The sequence below is a fragment of the Podospora pseudoanserina genome, chromosome 4 (genome assembly GCF_035222485.1).
Source record: "Podospora pseudoanserina strain CBS 124.78 chromosome 4, whole genome shotgun sequence".
NCBI classification, from domain to species: Eukaryota; Fungi; Ascomycota; class Sordariomycetes; order Sordariales; family Podosporaceae; genus Podospora; species Podospora pseudoanserina.
Window position 1 is genome coordinate 3586135 of NC_085923.1, and position 22514 is coordinate 3608648.

A 22514-nucleotide genomic window follows, 5' to 3' on the forward strand; every position below is an offset into this window, starting at 1 on the left:
CTCATCCTCGTGGCCCCCTTCCCGTCCCCCTGAAACCTCCACCCGTTCCACCTCCCTTCCGCCGTCTTGCCATCCACAGCTAGGTTCACCAGCGGTGTGGCGAGAACCATCGTGTCGAGTGATCCAGGCAGGCGGCCGTTCATGTCCCCCGCGTCCGCCTCAAGCCATGTCTTGATCGCCTCAGGACCCTGGATGGAGGTGTTGCCCCAGAGTAGAGTACCCTCGGGAGCGAACAGCGCCGCCATGTCAGCGTAGCGGCCGAACTGGGCTAGCTGCGCAAACGTTGAAGTTACATCCTTGATCTCGCGGAGGGACTCGATGCGAGAGACATTGTGGGCTAATTCCTCGACCGTCACCACGTCACACACGCCAGCCCCGGTGGCCGTCCACAAAAGCAGTCGTGATAGCCTCATGTTTTGGTGGGAATAGGATTGTTCGAGGCGCGGGGTCCCTGGAGGGCCCCCAAGGTGCTCTCGGTCACAATGTCATGTTAAATGGTCGTTCTCAACAACACCTTGATCAAACACTGGATTCATCTGCCGAGGACAACCCCGCTACCTGGGCCTCTTTATCCCAGAGGACGTCTAAAGCTATATTATGCCTGTATGCTTTTCTCCGCTTGTGCCTATTGGCTAAATAGTGTCCTTGATTCCGATGACCCTCATATCCCCGTCCGCTTCCACCATGGAATCCGTGCAGGTAAGCTTCATGTTGAAATGCGCCTACTAAAGAGTAGCCATGTATTTTATCAAAGCAATGTCGATCCTCCCCAAGCCGTTCCCATCTACTCTTCACATCGAAACCCCCTCATTTCATACATATGTTACACACGGCCCAAAGAAATCCACAATCTCCCTATTGGAGTCGACCTTCACCCAGTCGGGCAAGCCGTCCGGCCACGAGGTCCTGCCAGACTGAACCTCCTCCTTCATTTGATTTTCGCGAGTGACCGCCATAGTTTCGTTCGTCGACATGTTCGAGCTTGCTGGCGATTCTTGGTACACAAACATTGGCGAACTGCTAGGGTAGGGTGTATCACCCTCATCAGAGTTCAAGTCCTTGCAGGTGTTTGAAATTTCAAACTTTTTGGCAATGCCTTCAAACAACACCACGTCAGAGGCGCCAGGTCTGAAGGCCGTTGGATTTGTGAAAGGCATTTGAAACCGCGGCCAGGCCGCACCGGGCGTTTTCCGTATGACTGAAGTGTTCGCTGCACAAAGCTCGTCCAGACTGGGCAAGTCGGCCTCATCGTCTGTCTCTGAATGGCGAGGAGGTTGTGCGGCTGTACGGACTTCATTTGCTCGTTGGGGCTTGGACTTTGTTATTACATTCTGCTCCGCCTTGATGGTAGCGGAATCGCCTTCATCGTCGGTATAGGATGAAAGATCGATACACTCCAGATCCTCCTCTGTGAACCCGTACGCATTCCAGTCTACTGCGGCAGACCGAACAGGCGGGCGGACGCCTGGTGCCTGTTGAGTGGCACCGGGCCGTGATACCGACTCAATCTTGGGCCGCTTCCTATCGCCCGCAGCTTGAGGGGAAGTCTTAGAACCATCCCAGGCCTCCTCGGCCGTGCGCTTGACCTTTGGTTTGGGCGGTGCCCGCTTTCGTGGCTTGTCAAGTCCCTCTTTGCAACATCTATGAGTGCATGGCTTGCCCGTCTTTGTGAGAGTCCCACCCGCACAGTTATGATTACACTGCCACTTTCCGCTTGGAAGCTGGACTGGGGGGGATGTATCGGACTCGGGTTGAGAGGAACCCTCTTCCTGTGCCATCTCGACCAACTCATGGATTCCTGGATACTGATCCGCCTGAGCGTCTTTTTGGCCCTCCATCATAAACCTGGGTGCTTGGATAGATTGCGTGGTGAATGATGACTGTGGGCGCAGTGCTAACCGAGCGGCCGCCTGCTCAGCGGCGAGAATGAAGTCAGAATCGTCAATACCACCATCGTCCAGCTCGTCCATTTGATCAGCATCATTGCTGCCATCAATCGTCCGTGGTTGAGTGAACTTGGCTGTCGCTGGCGGAGCCCAGCTCAAGGGCACGGTGGAGAAAGCGGCTTGCTTGGGAAATGCTGAGGCAGGAATGTTGTGTTTCAGTGTCTTGGATATCATCGTCCCAACAATCTCCTCGCAAGTAAAGTGACACACAATGTCGTCATCAACATTTTGGAGACCAACCCAGAACTTCAACTCGTACCCTGTCTCTTTGCTGACCTCCAGCTTCCTCATGCTGCCTCGCCAAAAGAACGAAAGAGTCCCGCTGGTAGTTTCGGCCAGGAAGTTGATGTCAGGTGTCTTCTTCTTCCAATAAGGTGGACCGAGTCGATTCAAATACCGTAGGTTAGCCCTAATTTCCACCCCAACGGTGGCGCCTGTTGGCCTAGGTTGAGACTTATGGCTGACTAGCTCCAGATCGAAGCTCAACCGGGGAAACTTTTCAAGAGAGCTCTTGATAGTCATTCCGAAGGGGGTCTGCCGAGCCATCAATCTCTCAATGTCGACGCTGTCCATGTCGGCGAGTTCCAACACTGTCCGGATGCCTTTGCTGGCAAGCTTACGCATCCCAACGGGCCCAATGCTGGGTACCTGGGTCAGTTGTGTCACCCGACCTTCCCATGACTCTGCAGCGAGGGCTCTCGCAAGCTCGAGGGCATTCTTCATGCCAATCGCATCATAGTCGTTTCCTTTGCAGTCAATCACGGCGTGGACAAGGCGGTTGAGTCGCTCAAACACGATTTTGCGCTCCAAGACCAGTTGACGTCGAGCCTTGGCTGCATCGGCCGAGTCGGGGTATTGAACGCTTCCCAAATGGGCCTGAACCATCAAGGAGATCTTGTGCCATGTTTGCGTGACCGCTTCCTTGATTGGATAGACGATGAGGGGGGACTGGTTCATCTCGCGAAACAAAGGCCTCTCGGCGGGCTTGAAACGAAACTCTTTGAACTCGCTGGCTTGTGAAAGGATGGTGAGCTGTGGCCATGGGGTCAGCGCGCCGTGGTCAACATAATTCTGTGAGGCCATGTGGGATCTATACCAGTGCGCCCATCTTGACAGCCTTGGGAATCTGCAACAGCATCTTCATTGTGGAAAACTCAACCATATACTTGGACATGGCGCGGCCGTAGTAGGTTGATTTGAATGTCTCGTTGTCAGTAACACACTGGGCCTCTTGCAGTTGCTTAATGTCGCGCTCGCATATCTCTTCCAGCTTGGCGTCGATCTGGCTGGGATTGCAATTACTGCCAGTCAAGTGGTAAAAGCTTGGGTTGCGTCGAAGCCGGACGCTCAAGAACGTGCCGCTAAGCCACTTCTTTGCAGACGCGAGATCGTGGATGGTGCCCAAGCCTATCTCGGAGTTGAGGTGTTCGATCAGGTTGAGATGAAGCGTGCTCTCGAGGATTTCTTGTCCGGACACCATCTTTTCGTACCGTGCCTTGTTGCCGGCCTTGGTCAGGATGATGGCAGTGGCGCTGTCATCAAATTGGGGGCGTCCCGCTCGACCTAGCATTTGCATCACCTCGAGATCAGAGCACTCCTGAAGCTTGTCATCCGCGTAGCCCATTGTTCCTTTCAACACAACTGTGTGGCATGGCAGGTTAATGCCAACGGCCAATGTCGACGTGCAACATATGACACCTAGTTCTCCCTTAAGAAATGACTGCTCAACAGCACCTCGATCTTGAACGTCGAGACCAGCATGGTGGAATGCTACACCCAATTTGACAAGCTCCTGCAGCTCTCGGCTGATGACGGGGATCCGGCCTTTGGGGGCAGGCCACAGCTTCGCATTTGGCCTGGCAGCAGCATATTCGGCCAGCAGACTGGCCGTTGACTCGCAGGATTTCCGTGTGAAGCAAAACACCAGTATGGGCTTCTGTTGAGAGTGCCTGGCAATTAGGTTGGGGAGTTTGGAGTCAAGCAGCTTATCAAGGATGAACTCGTTGCCGTTGCACTCGTATCCATAAACGAACTTTTGCAGTTTGACAGGCCTGAACTCTTCACCAAATGTCTCTCGCAGTGCCGGCAGGTGCTGGTTGGTATGGTCCCGGCCAAGCCATTGGGCAATATCATCCGAGTTGGGAACGGTGGCGCTCAGAGCGATAAATCGAACATTGGTTCCAATGGTCTTCATGCGGGAAACGACTGCTTCCAACGTGGCGCCACGGACATCCTTGAGAATATGAACCTCGTCGATGAGGAATAGCTCGACCAGCTGCAGAAGCCTGCGATGGTCTTGCCATTTTCGTGTAATCGAATCCCACTTCTCTGGGGTGGTAACAATGATCGAAGCATCGCCGACGCGCCGCATCTCGGCTTGGGAAGTGTCCCCGGTGAGCTCAGCGCACTTGAGCTTCATGTGGCCAAACTTCTTTTCCCAATCGCGAGCCTTTTCGGCACACAAGGCCTTGGTGGGTGCTTGGTACACAATCTTGAAGTTTTCGTGGCCGCGATCGAGAGCAAGTTTGCAAATTGCCAACTCGAGGATGGCAGTCTTTCCACTACCGGTGGGTGCCGAGACCACCACATTGTTGTTGGTCTTGTACACTGCCTCGAAGCACTTGGACTGTACTGCGTTGAAAAATTCAAAGGGGAACAGGGCGCGGAACTTGTCTGGCAGGGCCTCTCGTAAGTTGACGAGGCGTATACCGCGAACAACAGGCGCAGTACCCTGCCGTTGAGAGGGAACGTGCTCTCGCGTAGTACTGGGAGTTGGAAGGGGTTGAAAGTGTGTAATGTCCGGTTGGGTAGCTGTTGTAGTTGCAAACGACGTGTGATACGGTTGCGTGTGGGTAGTTGACCCGGGGGGCGGGCTGTAGTTCGCATGCGACCAACTGCGGGCGGAAGGCTCGAGGACGGGAGAGACTGGGCAGAGTTAGCAGAGTTCCGTATTAACGCCTCCACCATGCTGACCTGAATATGAAGCCAATGGTTGTCGTTGCGATAGGTGGTGGCGAGGCTGCGAGATGTTGTGGGCTGGGTGGTGTTGCGATTGAAAGGAGCCAGGAGTGTTTGCGTTTTGGTATGGAGGACTAGCATGTCTCTCTGTCATGTGTGGGGCGGAGTGTCTCGATAAACCGGCAATGATTTGTTGGTATTCGGGGTCTTGTTCAATGGCTTTAAAAGATTAATTAATCAGGGGAGGTCATACTCAACCGCGTCAAGTAACGGCTAGAACGACAAGAATAAGCTAGCTTACCGTAGGCGTCTCCCAGTCGATCATCAAATTGCGTCGGCTGGTTCAAGTAGCGGAACTGGTCCGGGGTCCGGGGATCCATCTCCGAGGCGCAGCGGTGGTTGTGTGAATGACGGGTGTCTCGGGAAGCGTCCTGGGAACGTACACTGTCGTCAGGTACTGGCACAACACGATTGCGTTTCGCAACATGGGGTCTGTTGGGCCTCCATGGCCGCGACATGGTGTGCCAATTGCGTAAGGTATTGAAGTGCCCGGGTGGAAGGTATGACAGAGGCAGAAAGAATTGCAACACGTGTTGAGAGGCGTTTGCAGCTGGACTTGGGCTGTAGAATGCGGATGCGGGATGCCCGAGTATCAAACGATAAGATGGAGATGAACTGGGCTGCCCGGGCATGAGGTGGAAGGAGAACCCCCCCCAAGCCAGTTCGTCTGGTGGTGCTTGCCCATCACGACGGCTCCTTCCCTCACTCCAGGTCCTGCCTCAAGCACGCCCACGCAGGCGGGGAATCGACTCCACCATTCTACACCTTCCGTCACCCGGGAAATCTGCCTGGCTGCCTGAAATGACAAGTCATGTACGGAAAGAGCCTGGAAGGTGCCATACCAGGTACCTAAGAGATGAATTCATGTCTATTCGTGCTGGTGAGGTTAGGTACATGGTCTTTCCAACAATGCTTGCAGCCACCTGTGGGTATCCAAATCCTGCTGCCTCTTTTCCAATCTTCCAAATGTCACGTTTGCCAGATGTTACTCCGGCGTAGTGCTAGGCATCCCTCCTGCTGGGCCCTCCCACCCCACACCATTCACTCTTCAGCCCGCTTCCCCCTCGAAGAAGGCGTGCGGGGGTGGAAATGCAGCGGCGAAGCAGGCCTGGACGAAGACAGAGCTGCACCGTGAGCAGAGTCCAAGGGGTTGACGCTCAGCCTGTCCTGATCCAGATATCGCGGGGTGCCCTCCACTGTTGTCTTCTCGTAGCTGGCGATGCTGATGGGCGGTGGCCGCGCGCGTTTTCCTTCCGGGAGGGTGTACAAGTATGTGGCTCCCAGCACAAGAGCTGTGCCAAACAAGAACTATAGGTATGAAAATGTCAGCAACCATCACTAAACTCGTGTCTTGAGCTGTCTGCACGTACCGATGTTGTAATCTCCAAGTCGAAGAAGAGCACGCTGAAAAGGAAGCTGATGATGATGCTGATGCTGGTCGCAAAGTTCTTTGCAATGTTGTCTGCGTATTGAATGCAGATGCTCGACAAAATTCCGCCCACCGACTGAAACACAATTGCTGTCCAAACAACCGCATTGTATCCGTCGAAGAAACCATGCCTGGCGATCTCCCGTCCGTCGTTGAAGACGACCCCAACAAACAGCGCGGGGAATAGCGAGTAAAATGACAACTGGATATTCCTCGTCCACACAGAGGCTGGTGTGGTAGAGTCCTTCAGCACCTTCTCGAAGTAAACCCCCGTCAGCCCCGAGACAAGTGCTGCGACCAAAACAGCCGTAACGCCCACCGAGTAGTTCATCGTCGACAACGTAGGTTCCTGGTCCTCTTTGATGCCTTCGTAGGTGGCCGATCGTCGAGTCAGCTCCCCAACCAGCCCAGTGACACCTCGTTTTGTCAATTCCCTCGCCGCCTCCACAACACCACCAGCAAATTGGCCGAGTTCGTGGACTGACCGTGGGAAAAAGTGGTCGCTGAAATCGTGGATGTCACCCGAAAGATCGGGGGAACTGGCCGACGGAAGCGATACAACTGACACCCCCATAGTCAGGATGACAAGGGATAGCCACCGCCTGGCCCCAAGCGTCCGGCCCAACAGCACCACCATAAACACTGCTGTCGTGATGATCTAGCCATCCTTGTCAGCTTGCTATGCTCTCCATGTTCCAACGGCTTCTGTGCCCTAATTTTTCCCAGCGGTAGCACCGACCTTTAATTGGAACAAGACCTGGAAATGCACCGCATCCAGGTTCCCAAGCGCAACATATTGGAGCGTGTTCTCCAGCGTGTACAGCACAGCCGGAATGGCCAGCTTCCACCCATCGCCTGAAAATACCGAATGGTACACTTGCTCAAGCAGGACTGTTGCCGGGGTCTGGGGCGCCAGGCTTCGGGATACTTCGTAAATGGCAAAGGTGAGGGACATAGCGAGTTTGAGAAGCTCATTGAGGAGCACGGCAGTCGAAGCAAAGTATCGGTGGTCACCTGGAGGTGCCATAACTCGAGAGTAATGCATAATCTGGCATGGGAGGCGCCCGTTCGTTAGCATGAAGATGGGGTTGTTGTGCCACACCCACGTCGGGGCTACCGGCGCGAGGAAGTTAACGTACAAGTATTAATGCAGAATTTTGGAATGTTAACTATCCCAACCATCATGTCAGCCATCTGTTCCCAGCAGTCTTTTGCCATTTTCCTGTTGTCGAGTGTTGTGTTTTGTGAAAGCTGCGTACTGTGATCAGGGAGGCCTGCTTCATTGGCAGGCCCAGCAAGCTTGGCCCGCTCTGGGGCGCTGCGGTGGGGAGAGCCATGATGTTTTTCTTCTGAAGCCGCTGACGACGTGGGAAGGCCGGAGACTTGTGTCAGACCAAACGGCAGGTTAGAGGAGATATGGAGGAGGAATGCCCGGATCGCGATTCGCAATTGCTGTCCAGTTCTGGTGAATTCCGTGGGCAATGCGCTCCGACGTCACTGTTGGAAAATCGAGGGTCTCAGGTCGCCAAAGGGGTTCGTGGGTGTTTCGCCCAACGCGCCAGCGGGCAGACAGAGACACAATGGAGCCCTCGTTCCAGTCCTCAAAGCAACAAAGAAGAGGCTGTTGTGCGAGGAACGGGAGTAGCACAGCTCTGGCAGGGCCGGAAGCTTGGATTTATTTCAGAATTTTTATCCTCCTGTGCCGTTTTCAGACTGGGTGCAGACGTTGGCCTGCTTTGCTGGACCTCTCTGCACAGCTCCCAAGCTGCCCACCCTCACCCCTGCAGTCGCAGATCGCCAAGCGGTGGTACCTCAGAGGGACCTGGACCGTTGCACCAGAATGGCGGGGAAGCGGGGTACAGGGCTGGTACCGCCAAGTCGATCTCTGGGTGTCCAAGGCCTACGCCGCACCGATCATGATCTCAGCGATCGACTGGACGGAAGAGACGGGAACTTAAGCTCACTCCAGATCTCTGGCAATTATGACAACCTGTGTAGAAGAGGCTCATTCATGAGAACCCAGGTGGCTGGGACGGATGACCCCGTCACTTTCCATCAAACATCCCATCAAACACCACCTCGAGGTTCCCAGCTTCTTGGGGCGTCACACGGTCCACCTCTTCCCCGCATTTTAGTTGCATTAGCAGTGATCCAGTGACACCACCTCGAAGACACTGGGAGCACATGTCCCACCATGGGACTTTTTGACAATGTCAAAGAAATGGCGAGCATAACGGCGACGGGAGGGATGTCTCGAGTACCACTCTCCTACTACCCAGAAAGCCTAGAAAAAAGAGTGCAACGTCAAGGGCTCATAAGCATGCAATGCGACAAGACGGTGAACTGGTACTGGTACTCTCTTTTGAACGGGAAGCCCCCCTGATTTGGAAACGATAACAGCACGATTAACTCGATAGGTAACTAAAACAATGCCAAACCTACTCATTCGGACGTCCATTTATTCCATTCCATAGCTTTTCATCCTACACTCCCGTCCCCCTTGTCAACCATCCCACTCAAGCAGCTCGGTCAGCCGCGGCCGCAGCCGAATTCCCGCTCTTCTTCTTGCCTCCAAACATGAAATATACGGCCCCGAGACCTAGCACGCCTGCTCCCAGATAACTGTCACACCATCATCAGTATCAAGACCCTGAGGGCTCATCCTGGTCAAAACCGTACACGAAGTTCTTGTTGGGGTTCGTTCCATCCTTGTTGTACACCTTTGCTGTTCCTTTTTCACCCACATGGGGTCCCTGAGGCGGCAGATTGGAGTAGCATCTTTGTGTGAGCCTTCCCTGGGTCTGCTGCAGGACGGGACGAAGGAGGTTGCGCGTTCCGAAGCGGTTCATCTTGATGATATCGTGTTTTTATTTCTTTTCGTCTTGTGAAGAGTGTCGACTATGATGCCGGCAATGTACCAAATCGACTTGAATATCCTCTGACAACGTTAAAGGGTCGGATGATGTGGAAGACGCAACTCGAGGACGGATCCCTGAAGGAAAGGTTCGGTTGGTGGTAGTAGCGAAGTGATGACATCATGTTGACGAATGGATATGTGCCCCACCATCAACCGTTTCGATGAATGCTTTGTTTGCTCCCGCCGCGGCAGTCGGCTTTCAATTCCAGGAGGCTTCCAGCCTTTAATCGGGCTGCTTGGCGCAGAGCCGCATTGCTTCCTTCAACATCCAATTCCGACAAATGTCTCAATTATTAGGTAGCATCTACAATCATGGGTCCTCGTTGTCTTCATCTTCCATCCTTCGTCCTCCGTCTTCCATCCTCATCTCCCCCATTTTCTCTCACTAACAGCAGTGCTTATGGAATGAACACGATCCACCGCAACAGGTAAACCCAATGTTCATACCGCCGCCACGCATCGAAATCTCGTTATCCGCCTGTGGGAGTGGCTCAGCTTTCTGAGGCTCGTGTTAGTCTCGCCGTTCCACTGTCGGTCGCTTGTCAAGAGGGTTTTGGCTTACTGGCTGCTCACAAATGACCTTCTTCACTACACTGCCGTCCTGGGGGATGGCTTCCATCCGCTCCTGTTGTGTTGGCTCTTGAGCGGTGGGCATTGTGCTTGGATGTTTCTTTAGGTGAGGTATGTCAAAAATGAGAATCGAGGATGATGTTGTCGTCGCACGCTGGTGGCGTCGTCGTTGCTCACCGCTGAGAATTTATCAGCTCCGACAACGACCGAGGCCTCCCTGGTGCTGGGGCCTGTGCGTAGCTGACTTCTGATTGGCCAGAGAGAGTCAACAAAAGCGACGCCAAGGTCTCACGATAGCGTCGTTTTGGCGCCCTCAAATCACATCAACGGATTTATTTTGAGGTGTTTCTACTCCTAGCTTGGGTTTTGGAGCCACAGGAACCCATGTGATCTTATTTACTATCTTCGGCGCTCACGCGCATCCCACACGGGTCGACGAGACGACGATATCATCATACCAGAAGGTGTTGGTGTCCCCGCCATAAGACTCCCAGCCGAAATTGATGGCCGTGACCTTTGGCTTGATTGAGCTTCTCTGCCACTGCGCGGCATTCGGGTTGGCAGTGCCCGGCTTGCTTGTCAGCCCAGTGATGACCTTGTCATTCAGCCACGTCTCGATCGTGCCGTCAGGTCCCAGGTGGTATTCAAAGCACTGCCAGCTGCCTGTAGGGAGAGCGGCCGAGGTGGCCACACCCTGTGGAGAGAGATCAGGGAGGGTGGCATCGTCCGACTCGCGGTTGAACATAAGGATGCTGTTCTGGCCGCCGATACGAAGGTGCTTCTTGTTGCCCTGCGCCGAGTCGGGCATTGTGATGAAGGTGACGTGCGCCGCCGTGAGCGCCTTGGATGCTTTGCTGTTGTCAGAGGGTTGTTAACAGGCTGTTTTTAGCCTCGCCTTCCGATGGGGGCTGCTTCGTATGCTATTCTGGACTCACATCCATGCCCTGACGTATACATCTCCAGTGGGCACCTTGGAAGTGCCGAAGAAGATATGACCACAGTAACCACCGCCGCCATCGACTCGCATGGAATTCTTCCCGCTGTGTGCGTTGGCGGTGTCAAGAGTGACTTTGCCCCCCTGGCTGCAGTCCGGCGCGTATGTTGGCCATGCCGACTGGTCCCATCCGTTTTCGAACCCTTCCGAGACCTGGGCCAGGGATCCGGGGACGAGAGCAAGTGAGAGAAGAGCGAGTTGGCGCAACATCTTTGGTGGTAAGTTGGTAATTTCCGGGAGGTCAATGGTGATTCCAACTCAAATACATCGTAGAGGTTTATGGTATTTAAATACTGTGGTCCCATCTACAAAGCCGCGCCGTCAGTGCCGTGGCCCGTGGTCGGATATTGAGTGCTTGTATTGCCTCTCCACTTACGGAGAAACATGCCCCGGATTCCCCAGCCGTCCTTGCGATCCCGAATTCATCGAAGCTCGTCAAGTCCTTGATTCCGTCCAGGCAGGTGTATCTTCATCTGCTTCAAACTCAACGCCATATTTTGGCTGCGGACGGAGAGCACCAGTCCGTTATCAGCTCTCATGCCCCATGAAAAAAGAAGAGCCACCTATCCCCATACTACTTCTCTACTAGTTTTCTTTTGGGCCCTATCTCCTTGGTATTCCCATAACAACTGGCCATAGAGATACCGGGAAGCCGCCACCAACCATTATCTGAGTGACATTAGCCTGTATGAACAAAGCTTACCTGTCATGCAGCTTCCCCGCGGAAGCCATAACTGCCACCAACCAAAGACATGATCGTCATTTATTCCTGCGCGTGATTTTCGGAACTTGAGCCTAAAGTTCCTGGCCGCGCTTTCCTGGCCGTGTTTGCCGAGCAGGTAGATCTGTAGATCTGGCTTGGGGGTTCGGCAATAAAGCTTGATTTTCTGGGGAGTTGCGTAGGTGCCACCCTTTTCCCTGACCGCCTATCGTGTTCCTCGGCCCGGGGCGAATTTAGATTAAAGATACAGAGGAAAATAAAGAGAAGAGAGATCCAAAGACAACAACACCCACTCCAACCATCTTCAAGAACCCCACTGCTTCGATCTGGGGCCCTTCCCCAAAACATACCCTTCCTTCTTCAAAAACTCCTCCAAACTCACCAGCTCCCCCAACCCGCACTCCCTCACCAGCCTCTTCCCCTCCTCCACCAACGCCCCCGTCTCCTTCCCCGCGTGACCAAACTCCTCCAGCGCTGAATACCCCTCCACCAAAACATCCTTCAAACTCTCCGGAAACCCCTTCAATCCCGTCTCCCTAAACTCCTCCACCGTGACCTGCTCATACCTCACCCTCTGCCCCGTGTGCCGCGAGAAAACCTCGGCGATCCCATCCAAAGGGTACACCCCCTCCGCAGCCAGCACCGCCTCCCCGGTCCCATCCACCCCACGTTCCAAAATCGCCGCCACAAACTTCCCCGTGTCCCTCCCCGCGTCAACAAGCGGTATCCCCGTCCCCCCAGCAACATGCAGCCTCATAACCCAACTGTCCGTGTCCTCATCATACCTCGGCGCCAAGAACCCCTGCGTCAGCCAGTTGCTCATGAAGAACCCGAGCGACAGAAACGCTGATTTGATTTGCGGGTGCAGCGAGCGAATGTAGGCTTCTGCGCGGGCCTTGTCGTCAAAGGGTGTGACGTGGGTGTATTTACCCGACGAGAGCTCGGTGATGTTGGGGAGGGTGCTGAAGAGGACGGTGTCGACTTTTTGGGCGAGGGCGGCGGAGAGGATGTTTTGGACGGCGAGGAATTCTTTGCTGGAGTTGGGGTCGTCTGAGGTCACGGGGGTGAAGGAGGGGGTGGTCATGATGAAGGCTGTGTGGACGTCTTTGAGGGCGGGGAGGAGGGTGGAGGGGGTGTGGAAGTCGACTTGGGGGGTGACTTGGATGGTGTTGGTGGTGTTGTTGGTGGTGTTGTTGGTGGTGTTGTTGTCGGTATCGGTATCAGGGGAACTACCGATGAGGCGGTACCATTGTTCGAGTTGGATAGGAGAAGCTGAGGAAATGGGCAAGGAGCGGCTGGTGAGGGCGCGGAGGTGGAACTGTGAGATGTTTGGGAGGGAGGCCGCGGGTTCAGAGACGAGTTGGTTGATGACGGAGCCGCCTTGTTGGCCTGTTGCGCCAAACACGGCAAGGATCTTCTTTTCTGTCATGATGAAGTCCAAATGTCAAAAGTCTGGGAATTCTGGGTCTGTAGAGAAAAATAGAATAGGATAACTGGCATTGACGGCCCTTTTATATGTGTAGATGGCAATGCCGCTCAACTTGTCCGCGGTGCACCGTGGGGGAACTTTTGTTGAGTTGGTGTCCTCGGACTTTTGGGATGACAAACCCGCGGCGATCCTTCACATTTGACTCTCACTGGCTCTTGAGCACAGAAATTGTATAGGGTATGAACAACATACCAGAAACAGACAAAACAGTTGTCAGTATCAAGGAAAAAGTAGCTATCATTTAGAGGTAAGGTATGTAAATATGCCATATTGCTAGGCAAACAAGTGTATAAAAAGTATCCATATGTCTATGAAAAGAAAAGAAACTAAAATGTAGGCGCGACTCTGAGAGGCATCCTATCTCCTCCCTGACTTCCTAACCTGAATGACCGAAGCGAGGTCGTGGAGAGTCTGGGTGCGTGCGCTGGTGGCCGCGACTGCGAAACCGACCGCACGCTCATGCTGCGGCCGACGCGGGTTCCTGTGCTTCCTACCGAGCCCGCCGGCGAGGGCGGGACGGACCGACCACGAGACCGAACATTTAGTTTGCCCATCATGGCTGTCATGGCCGTTGTGCCGTCGAGCGGTGGAGTAGGGGGTGATCTTATGGGATGAGGCGCCATGATGCCAAAGGCACCGTGCACCATGTGGCCGGCGGCAGAACCAGACACTTGTGATGTTCTAGAGTTCAGTGGTCTGCCGTTGTAGGACGCCATCATGCGCTCCAGCGACGTGGCGCGAGACGTGTTCCTCATGGGAGGTGACCGTGTGGAAATCATGGATGGCGGGGTGGGTGGTCGATGCTGTTGCTCCATGGCGGCTTGGATCTGCTCAAAGGTCAATGAGGATGGCAGCTTGCTCAGCCGGCGGATGGACCTCATGTTGGCATCGATGAAGCTGGACATGGCTTTGACTGCCGTGTTGTTTTCGTGCGTCGCCATGGCACTCGTTTCTGGAGCCGTGCTCGCCCTGGCGAGGTGCATTGCATTCAGTGTTTGTGGCGTTGGGCTGGCCTTCGGAGCGCCGCGGATGCTCGCCTGGATTCTGTTCATGACATTGTCAAAGTCAACGCCTAGCTTCTGCTGCTGGGCTGACACGTATGCCGGTGCAGCACCAAGCACAGTCTCTTGGGTCAGGACAAAGAAAGACCCATCCTGAATTCTCTGCCTCACCAGATTCCAGCGAGTTCTTGCCGGGTTACGCTCGAGCACGGGGTTGTACACGCTGTGCTTGGCGAGCTTTGCGTAAAACACCTCCAATCTCCTGGCCATGCGCTCCAGGGCCTGCATGAGAAAGGTTGCCAGCACCATCAAGCGCTGGTCGTCGTCTTCGGCCTCCATAGCCATGACGCTGTCAAAGGCGTCCATGCCGTGACATGCTTCCTCGCGAATATCTTCCAGCAACTCGATGTCAAGCTCAACGCTCTTGGCGGCGTAGTTGAAGATGCCACGCTCAGCAAACCTGATGTTGCCACTGCTCTGGCCGACAAACTGACCGACCAGAGCGACTTCCTGAGATGTTGCAATGGCGTCCGGAGATGTCTTTGCGCGCGCAATGATTCCCAGCACGTCGGGCAGCCGCACGTCGGATCCAGCACCAGCGCTATCAGCAAGGGTGAAGGACAGCTTGAGCACGAGTTCCTGAAGCTTGGGGCCAAACAGCGCAGAGAAACCTCCCTGCAGCAGACGAGACTGGTAGTCGTAAAACACCCTAACCATTCCCACGGCCTTGGGACGTGTCCAAACGTCCTCAGACTCCCGGAGGTACCCATCCCTAGCGCTATCCACATCACCAGCGCCGATTATGTCATACATCTCAAACTGGTGAGCAACCAGGGTCTCAACAGTTGTGCGCAGGTAAGCAGCCCAAAGATCATACAAATCTCCAAGCTCCAGGACCCCGTGGAAGTCTGGCTTTGGTGTGAGCTGGCCAACAAAGTACTTCGTTAACAGGCTGTTGACCTCGGGGTTGTTGGTGTGAGCAAGGTTGTCAAACGTCTTGGAGCAGTCAACTCCGGCGTTGGACTTGATGATCAAGGTGCCGCCAGGATGCATGGGGCAAAAGTCTGTCACGTCGTAGACACTGCCGTGCACCCCAATCCACATGCGGCTGTCGGGTCGATGGCCGGTGTGACGGGCCAGCTGCGAGAGAGGAATGGTGGGGAGGTTGCACGGCAAGGGCTTGGGGGTCATGAAGACATCCAACATGAAGCGCCGCTCGGCAAAAGCCTTGTTGATGATGGTGTCGGCAGCCTCCATGGTCGAGGTGCAGTAGTTGTAAAGAGCCTGGCGTATCCCCTTCATTACCGTGTCAAAAACAGCCACCGAGCCGCAGACGTAAAGATAGCCACCAAGGCCGCCCTGTTTTTTCGACATGACCAACTCCGAGATGGTGGCACCCTGCTCCACTATGAGGGCATCAATATACCGTGGTGGCATCTCCTTCTCGACCAACTCGCGCGAGTGTCGGTCGTAAACCAGGCCACGGCTATCCCGGGAGAATGCAAGATGGACTTCCATCAGGCCGGCCTCGACGTAGTCACGCAGCTCCTCTTCATACGCAAATTTCTCTCGAGACTGAACTCCCAGATACAAGAGGTCTCGACCAGCCGCGTTGCTGTGGGAGGCCAGGCGGGCCTGCCAAAAGCTTCGCATCGGCGCGATGCCGGAGCCACCAGCGAAGAGGCAAACAGGCGCCGCCCGGTCGATTGGCAACTGGAAGTTGAGCGGTCGGCTGACCCCAATGAGCACATCCTCCTCATCCTCGATGAGCTCATCACTGGAACCCACAAACGGATTAAGAAAGCCACTGCTAACACCTGCGCATGCAATCTTCTCTTCTCCCGCGAATGTCGAGCATAGGTTGTACTCAGCCCGGGAGATGGTCAACTCAACCACCGAAGGGAGAAGCTCCTGAGAGTAATTGGAGATGGAATATGTCCTGGGGACTTCCACTGCAATGAGATCACAGAGCCACGACAAGTCCCCGGTGAGGTCAAAAGCGCGATCCCAGATGTGCGGGTTGGTCTCACTCACAGCGGCCTGAAGCAGGTCGCCGAGAGAGCCCTTGACCGGCCACTCAGTTGTCGCCAGAACCTGAAGCACTGTGTTGGATGAGGCACGCAGCATGTCATGGACCTTGAGGGCGAGCTCCTTAGTGATGGGCGCTAGATGGCCACGCCTCAGGATATCCTTGACTGTGAGGTGTGATGTAGAGGTGTGTGAAACGGCGCCCAGGTGCTGCGCGAACCGCTGCCACTGGGTGTTGGGCGTGATCCGGTATTCGAGATAGTCCCCCAGCCCCAGGGCTGCAGCAACTTTGGCACACTCGGCCCAGCTATTCAGCGGCATGACAGCCAGGCGATCACCTGGTTGGAAGGTGATTCCAGTGTTGTGTAGATCCATGGTAACCATGGCGATGGACCGGTTGGGGTCGTTGTCAACAAAGGACCGGCTCAAGATCCGGGACTTGTACCGGCACTCCTCAAAAGTCCCGCGCATCTCATGGGGTTCGATGGTGATCTTGCCACGGAATGGCTCGAGGCGCTCTTTCATGGCCGCTGAGAATTGCTTGTGCGTCTCCTCCCACGGCTTGTCGTTGGAATCAGGGGCGCCCGACAGACCATTTGTCTCTGTCCTCCCTGTCTTGCTTGCAATCTCGAGAATGCCAAAGACTTTGTACCGGCTGTGATGGACACGTTAGGTACTCCTTTATCTACTGCCGACCTTGTCTTCCAGAAAGTGCAAAGTAACTCACTGTGTGCCCATGAACCCCCTTTCACCCACATACGCCTCGATGATACCATCAAGGACACCCATGAGTCTTGGATCGCCCGACTGTTTAACAAATTCGGGGATGCGGTAGTGGTATTCGATGGCGGCAATAAACGCCCGAAGATTGGAGGGGAGCCATGCACGAAGATGCAGACCCTCCTTGCCGAGAAAAGAGTCGTAACTGGTGCGGCCCAAGAACGCATCCATGACGAGAAAAGGGGGGAACTGAAGACCGGATGAAGCAGGGCAACGTTTGCTCAGAGGCGCTGAGAACTTGCCCCAGCGAACCCATTGGTGGCCTGGAACGTAGTTTTCACCCGAGTTGGGATTCGTGTTGATGGTGTGAAAGGCATTGGGCATGCGTTCGAGGATTTCCTTGAGTCGTATCAGCTCTCGAAGGAGGCCCTCGACATTGCGGTTCATGACGTGCTCCTGGCAGGCTGCTATGGCATCGGGGCCATGTTGGAATGATGCCGACGTATCGGCACAGCCCTTCTGGAAGGCAATCTCTGTCCTCTCGCCAAAGACAGGCCATCGCATGTCCATGTTGTCGAATCTTCCCACGTATGGGTATGTGGCGGTCTTGTCACGCAACTTCATGTTGAACTGTGGACGGACGTACTGTTAGCAAGACTCAAAGATCAAAACAGAAAGAAGGGAAAGATAACACCCGGCCCACTTACCGATGATTGGTCAAAGAAGGTGAGATGGGGGATGGATCGACCGAGGCGCCTTGAAACCTGCCAGTATGGTAGCGCAATGCTTCGCGGAATTCCAACCAGCTCTTCTCCCAGATCGTCTCCCATTTCGCACTTGGGCCGCCATTTCGTAGGATTGACCGTTACTCCCTCGTTGCCGTCGTTGTTATCCTCGTATCGATAGATGGAGCACAGCATACCGAGAGCTACCACCGCTGCCCATAATGCCCTGTCTGGAATGACTTCTGGTGTTCCCTCAACGATGGGGAGGGCGGCAACGGATTCCCGGACACGACCCCTGGCCACACATCCCGGCATTCGTTCACACAAATCTGACCATATCCGTCCCGGTGAGTTGGCGAGAGCACCAGGAGACTCGTCGTAATCTGGTGGACAAAACCCGTGCTCGACGCTGAGGTACCCATCTTTCCAGCCAGTCCTTGGTCCAATCTCCTCAGCTCTGATCATTACTTGACGCGCAGGGGCCCCTAGTGCAACAGCCAAAAGATCCTGTTCGGCCACATTGAGTGTATCGATGTTCTTCATTCCGCTGATCTCGTTGACTGTTGGAATATTGGCGTACAGCACCTCGTTGATCGACTTGCGTTCCCTCATTCGCAGCCACTCTTCGGCATCCACTCCTCGGGGGATCTGTATTGTGTCAGTCGACGTTATCCGACGATTATTTCCAGACTTCGGCTCACATCAAATGCTGCGTGAATGTCTCCCGGTTGTGTATAGCCAGAAAAGGAGCAGCCTCGAGGTCCCATGCGGCTGCTGGACCGGCTGCCAGCAACTGAACCAGCAGGACACTGGCCGCCGGCCACGCCAGACACCGGACATGATTGCATAGACATTATGTGGTATGTAAACAAAGGCTGGGACAAAACACGCCAAATAGCAAAAGCCACTGTTGAACAAGGTAGATATTAGACAAGAAGGGGTATCAAAAAAGGGGCCTCCAGGGCGATGAGAAGTAAACACAGCCAAACAGGCAAGCTGCAAAGCACAGCGGCTGGATCAACAACAGCAAGGAACGTGTCGGTAGAGTGACAGCATCACGGTGGGTGGATCAAAGAGAAAGTTTGGGAGGTCCGGCCAGAGGTTATACTGAGCGCCAAGCCCCGATGTTCCCCCTCAGAGTGACACCAAAGGAAACGGCGGGCGGGCAAATCCAGGATCAGCTGCGTCCAGGCGGCGGTAGACGAGGGGGGGGAGACTTGGATGAGCCCATCTCGAAACGGATCGACGCGTCTTGGCTGTCGTCCCATGTGCTGGAGATTGTATGTACGGGGTCGGGGGGGCCAAAATTAGACCTCTCTTTTTCCATCTGCCAGGCAAGATGGCGTGAACTGGGCGTGAAGTTGTCGTGGTGTTTCAGGTCCCAGCCCTGGTCGCTGGTTGTTTAAGCTTGTCTGTGTGCGACGGGGGATTATTAGGTAATGTCCGCTCCTCCATCCAATCAACATCGGACCGTTCCTGAGAGTGGGACGCAAGACAGGGGCTGGCTGCGACGCTGGCCTGGTGCCAAGCTCTTGGACCTGCAGCCGAATGCCTCCAGATGCCGCCGAAAATTCCAGGGAGAGTCCCAGATGTGAAAACGCATCTCAAACCATCAGGAGGACGCCCACATCCCGAACTTGCAAGCTTTGGTCTTTGTGGAAAGGGGCCGCTTACATATCTGATTCTTACACAGTAACTGTCAAAAGACTTTCATACTTCTGTGCCTCGCCAAGTCTCTGAAACGCCGTGGTTCCCTTCACCTAACCATGACTGCAATGCTGCTGTGACACGATTCAAGCGCTATAAGAACAGCGTAGCAAGTCCATGCAGAGGCTGGTAAAAGACATGAGGTCTGACTATTTCGTTCGTGTTTCCTTTCGTCGTGTCTGATTCCACATACCTACCCTAGGCGCCTACTACCAGGGTGGCTCCCAAGCCAAGTGTCCCGGATCCATGTTTTCTTCAAGAAGACAATAAAATGACTTCAAGGGAGAAGCCGTGTCGAAGTCTAGGTCCCTCCCCAACCCCCATGCGTCTAATGGATCCACGGGGAGCAGCTGCATGTTCATGTCATAACGACTGGGCGAAAGGGCATCTTCGGCGATCTGGTTGGCGCTGATGATCTGGTTGATCTGGTCGTCGTCCCATGGTTGACCTGGGTCGAAATTGCATCTTGTGCGTGATGTTGGCTTATTGATGTCGGCCAGCAGCTGAGGGAACCTAACAACATGCCAGCAATTTTCCGCAGTTTCCATCCGCATCCAGAGAGTGCGCTTAGGATCGTTGAACCGACGTTCCTTTGCAACTTGCCAAGCAGCGTCTCGCTGAACAACTTCGCGAAACACGTCGGCTGACCGGTCCTGTGTTGGGCCGCCGTCGAGAACTAAGTTCAAGGCGTCAGATATACCAGGATGTGAGGCTTCTGCCATCCATAACGCTACTTGCCTCGTGACATGGTTCGCTGGCAAGGCATCATGGTCCGTCGCGCCCCAGTTGAGCAGGCCAACCGTGAACCCGCTAAAAGGATCTAGAAATTTCCCGCTAGCCTCGCCCCAAGCTCTTGCTTGGAAGAGATTGTTCCAAAGACTAGCACGTCGCTCTATCATGAGTCCTGGATTTTCCAGGTAAAAAGGCAAAAGACCGCGTATAGGGCACTCGGGATGGGAAACCGATACTCTGTCCTCGTCAAGATGAATCCGGCGTATATGCTTTCTTGTGGTGGTAGGGAGGGAATTTAGGAAATAAATTGCTGCGGCTGCAGCAGAAAATCTGAACCTGCCAGGGTGGTCCCGCCACATATCTCTGAGAGCTGCTGAAGCCTCTCGTTTGCGTATGGGTAGACGGGCACCGATCCTATCAAGCTCGTCGGTTGAAATTCTCCACGGTTCCTTTATAACGTCAAGGTAGGCAGCCAGGCCGCCTCTCACATCCCATCGTCTCGTGTCATATTCGTAGTTTTCATGTTCGGTCGCCGTGCCAACATCGGCGCGACAGGCAGGTTCAGTGACAGCTTTGGCTATTAGCCGGGCCCTAAGGTCGTGCTGAACAGATGGAACCTGATCCCACCCACCCTATAAAAGCTCGGAAGACTGCTGTTTTTGTAATGGCAGAAGATGGCATGGATAAAGGATTGTGGACCAGCTACTTCTTGGACCACCTCTGCGGGCACAATCTGGGCCACCTTGTACCAACCGACATGGCTTCTGAATCGCGAGACAAAATAAGCCCAACGTGCAGCTCTGGTGCGAAGTTGTCGTGAGTAGAGTGTTGAGAATGCGATGGAGTGGAGGCTCAGCGCCAGCCCTCGCATCTCTTGGGCAATGAGCTTGCAGGTGTACATCAAATCGAGCTCGATCGGCTGATTGTTTGCCTTTCTCAATTTGCCGGCTTCAAATTAGTAAACATGCCCATCTTCGGTGTCGTCGCAAAGATAGTCGCGGTAGATCTGATTGCGAAGCTCGCCTGGCAGTGAGAGGAGTTGTGCTGGAAATTGCATGTTGCTGGCAAAGATTTGACCCGGGGAAAAGATTGGCGTGAGAAATGGAAAGAAAACTCATATCCTATTATAACCAAGGAGCCCTTTTTGTGTGCTCTTGGAGATGTTGTGCGGCAGGACCTCCGGAGAAGCTGGTGGGTTATGGCATCGAGTGTATTTCGGCCAGTGACTCAACACGCCGTGCAAGCGCTAATAGAACACCTGCTGGCGGTACTCCGTATCGAATAGTACGCGTAGAAACATACTGACTATTCGATGCCCAGATGTTGCCGTTTAATATGATTTCCCGGTGCGAACTCTCAGTTTTTGACAGACGGCATAATTTTGGAGAAACAGTGCCACTGACGTCGGCATCACGTGTTTGTCACATGAGTAAGCTGGTACCTTCAAGAGACTCTCCGGGAAGACTCATACGGGCATCCGAAAGTGGACACACGCTGGTCAAACCTTCTCTTATAAGCGCCTTTCTCGCTTTGCCATTGTTCATATTGCGGTATAAAACCCCTCCCACCTGTCAAGAACAATTCCAACATCTTGCTGTCTGGTCTCACAGATGCCAGCCTCATCGCGGTCTGTACGACTACCTTCTTGGATGAGTGTGGTTTGGTGTGTTGCATCCGAGTCTTGGTATTGGGTCGGTTCCGGTGGCACCTCGGCCATCGGTTCTCCATGTACCACCTATCTCACCTGGCCGGCTTCCCATCAGGTATCACTTGACACCCCTCTGCAGTTGAACTGAAGTGCAGATGTGGTAAAATAAAGTACGGTCTGTGCTCTGATCGTACCTGACATCCACCAACACCCCAGATCACTGGTACCCTTGGCGATACCCAGCTGCAACAAAGTTGTAGGCACAAACAGCACCGTTACACATCCAATCAGTGTGAAGCTGCTTCATCTGGATGACACGATCATTCATCCACAACCTGATGTCTCTTGTAGAGATTGCTCATGGAGAACGTGCCGGAGCCTGGAATTCAAGCACATGCCAAGAGGCCCGGTAGTTTGGGGCGCTAATTGCGATGCTTTAGCTCCCCCATTCCCGCGATAAATTGCGATCCACGATTCCATGAGGTATCCCACAGCTGGCAAGACATGGAAGAATTCCCTCGACGGCGCAGTCTTGTCGTGAAGAAGCCAGGCATGTGCCCATCTCAGACAAAACATCACGCCCCCGCTGAATGCGGAATGCAGTGAGACGCGATGAAAAAGAAAAGAGAGCGCTGTGAGATTGCATCATTGGTCAACACAGGAGGAGGGCGGGGACATGGGCCTGGTTCTAATACTGATCCTCAGTTGTCGACACCTTTTTGGGCTAGCACCGGCATTGCTTGGCACCCGCCACACCGTGGCCAGCCCTCTTGGTCGCCTTGGTTCCCTTGGTTCCCCTCCCGCGGGAAGAAGCCGCTCACTCGTAAAATGTCTGCTGCAGGGGGGGCAGAAGAAAAGTGAAGCTGTAT

The 22514-nt window shown here is 54.3% G+C and overlaps 8 protein-coding genes across 8 annotated transcripts; all 8 read right to left on the reverse strand.

Annotated features, from left to right (window-relative positions):
- Positions 1-513: 513 nt before the first annotated feature.
- Positions 514-5596, reverse strand: HFM1 (ATP-dependent DNA helicase MER3; the record flags this gene model as incomplete). Its single annotated transcript, XM_062946790.1, has 4 exons — positions 514-2978; positions 3043-4871; positions 4920-5123; positions 5206-5596. The coding sequence occupies 4 exons, from the start codon at positions 5594-5596 to the stop codon at positions 813-815; spliced, it is 4590 nt and encodes a 1529-aa protein (XP_062800956.1). The 3' UTR covers positions 514-812.
- A 409-nt stretch (positions 5597-6005) lies between these two features.
- Positions 6006-7730, reverse strand: gms1_1 (UDP-galactose transporter Gms1; the record flags this gene model as incomplete). The annotated part of the gene is made up of 5 exons (XM_062946789.1): positions 6006-6272; positions 6335-7051; positions 7133-7441; positions 7533-7562; positions 7653-7730. 5 exons carry the CDS (start codon positions 7728-7730, stop codon positions 6006-6008), a joined length of 1401 nt encoding a protein of 466 aa, XP_062800957.1.
- A 1179-nt stretch (positions 7731-8909) lies between these two features.
- QC764_404940 (uncharacterized protein) lies at positions 8910-9242 on the reverse strand (the record flags this gene model as incomplete). Its single annotated transcript, XM_062946788.1, has 2 exons — positions 8910-9015; positions 9073-9242. 2 exons carry the CDS (start codon positions 9240-9242, stop codon positions 8910-8912), a joined length of 276 nt encoding a protein of 91 aa, XP_062800958.1.
- Positions 9243-9695: 453 nt separating this feature from the next.
- Positions 9696-9965, reverse strand: QC764_404930 (uncharacterized protein; the record flags this gene model as incomplete). Its single annotated transcript, XM_062946787.1, has 2 exons — positions 9696-9809; positions 9873-9965. The coding sequence occupies 2 exons, from the start codon at positions 9963-9965 to the stop codon at positions 9696-9698; spliced, it is 207 nt and encodes a 68-aa protein (XP_062800959.1).
- Positions 9966-10292: 327 nt separating this feature from the next.
- On the reverse strand, positions 10293-11266 carry QC764_404920 (uncharacterized protein; the record flags this gene model as incomplete). Its single annotated transcript, XM_062946786.1, has 3 exons — positions 11251-11266; positions 10816-11179; positions 10293-10734 (listed from the first exon to the last, which is right to left on the reverse strand). Exons 2-3 carry the CDS (start codon positions 11082-11084, stop codon positions 10293-10295), a joined length of 711 nt encoding a protein of 236 aa, XP_062800960.1. The 5' UTR covers positions 11085-11179; positions 11251-11266.
- Positions 11267-11899: 633 nt separating this feature from the next.
- On the reverse strand, positions 11900-13024 carry QC764_404910 (uncharacterized protein; the record flags this gene model as incomplete). The annotated part of the gene is made up of 1 exon (XM_062946785.1): positions 11900-13024. One exon carries the CDS (start codon positions 13022-13024, stop codon positions 11900-11902), a length of 1125 nt encoding a protein of 374 aa, XP_062800961.1.
- A 386-nt stretch (positions 13025-13410) lies between these two features.
- QC764_404900 (uncharacterized protein) lies at positions 13411-18412 on the reverse strand (the record flags this gene model as incomplete). The annotated part of the gene is made up of 4 exons (XM_062946784.1): positions 13411-16768; positions 16841-17463; positions 17541-18206; positions 18260-18412. 4 exons carry the CDS (start codon positions 18410-18412, stop codon positions 13411-13413), a joined length of 4800 nt encoding a protein of 1599 aa, XP_062800962.1.
- Positions 18413-19474: 1062 nt separating this feature from the next.
- QC764_404890 (uncharacterized protein) lies at positions 19475-21318 on the reverse strand (the record flags this gene model as incomplete). The annotated part of the gene is made up of 2 exons (XM_062946783.1): positions 20625-21318; positions 19475-20574 (listed from the first exon to the last, which is right to left on the reverse strand). The coding sequence occupies exons 1-2, from the start codon at positions 20896-20898 to the stop codon at positions 19475-19477; spliced, it is 1374 nt and encodes a 457-aa protein (XP_062800963.1). The 5' UTR covers positions 20899-21318.
- Positions 21319-22514: the final 1196 nt, after the last annotated feature.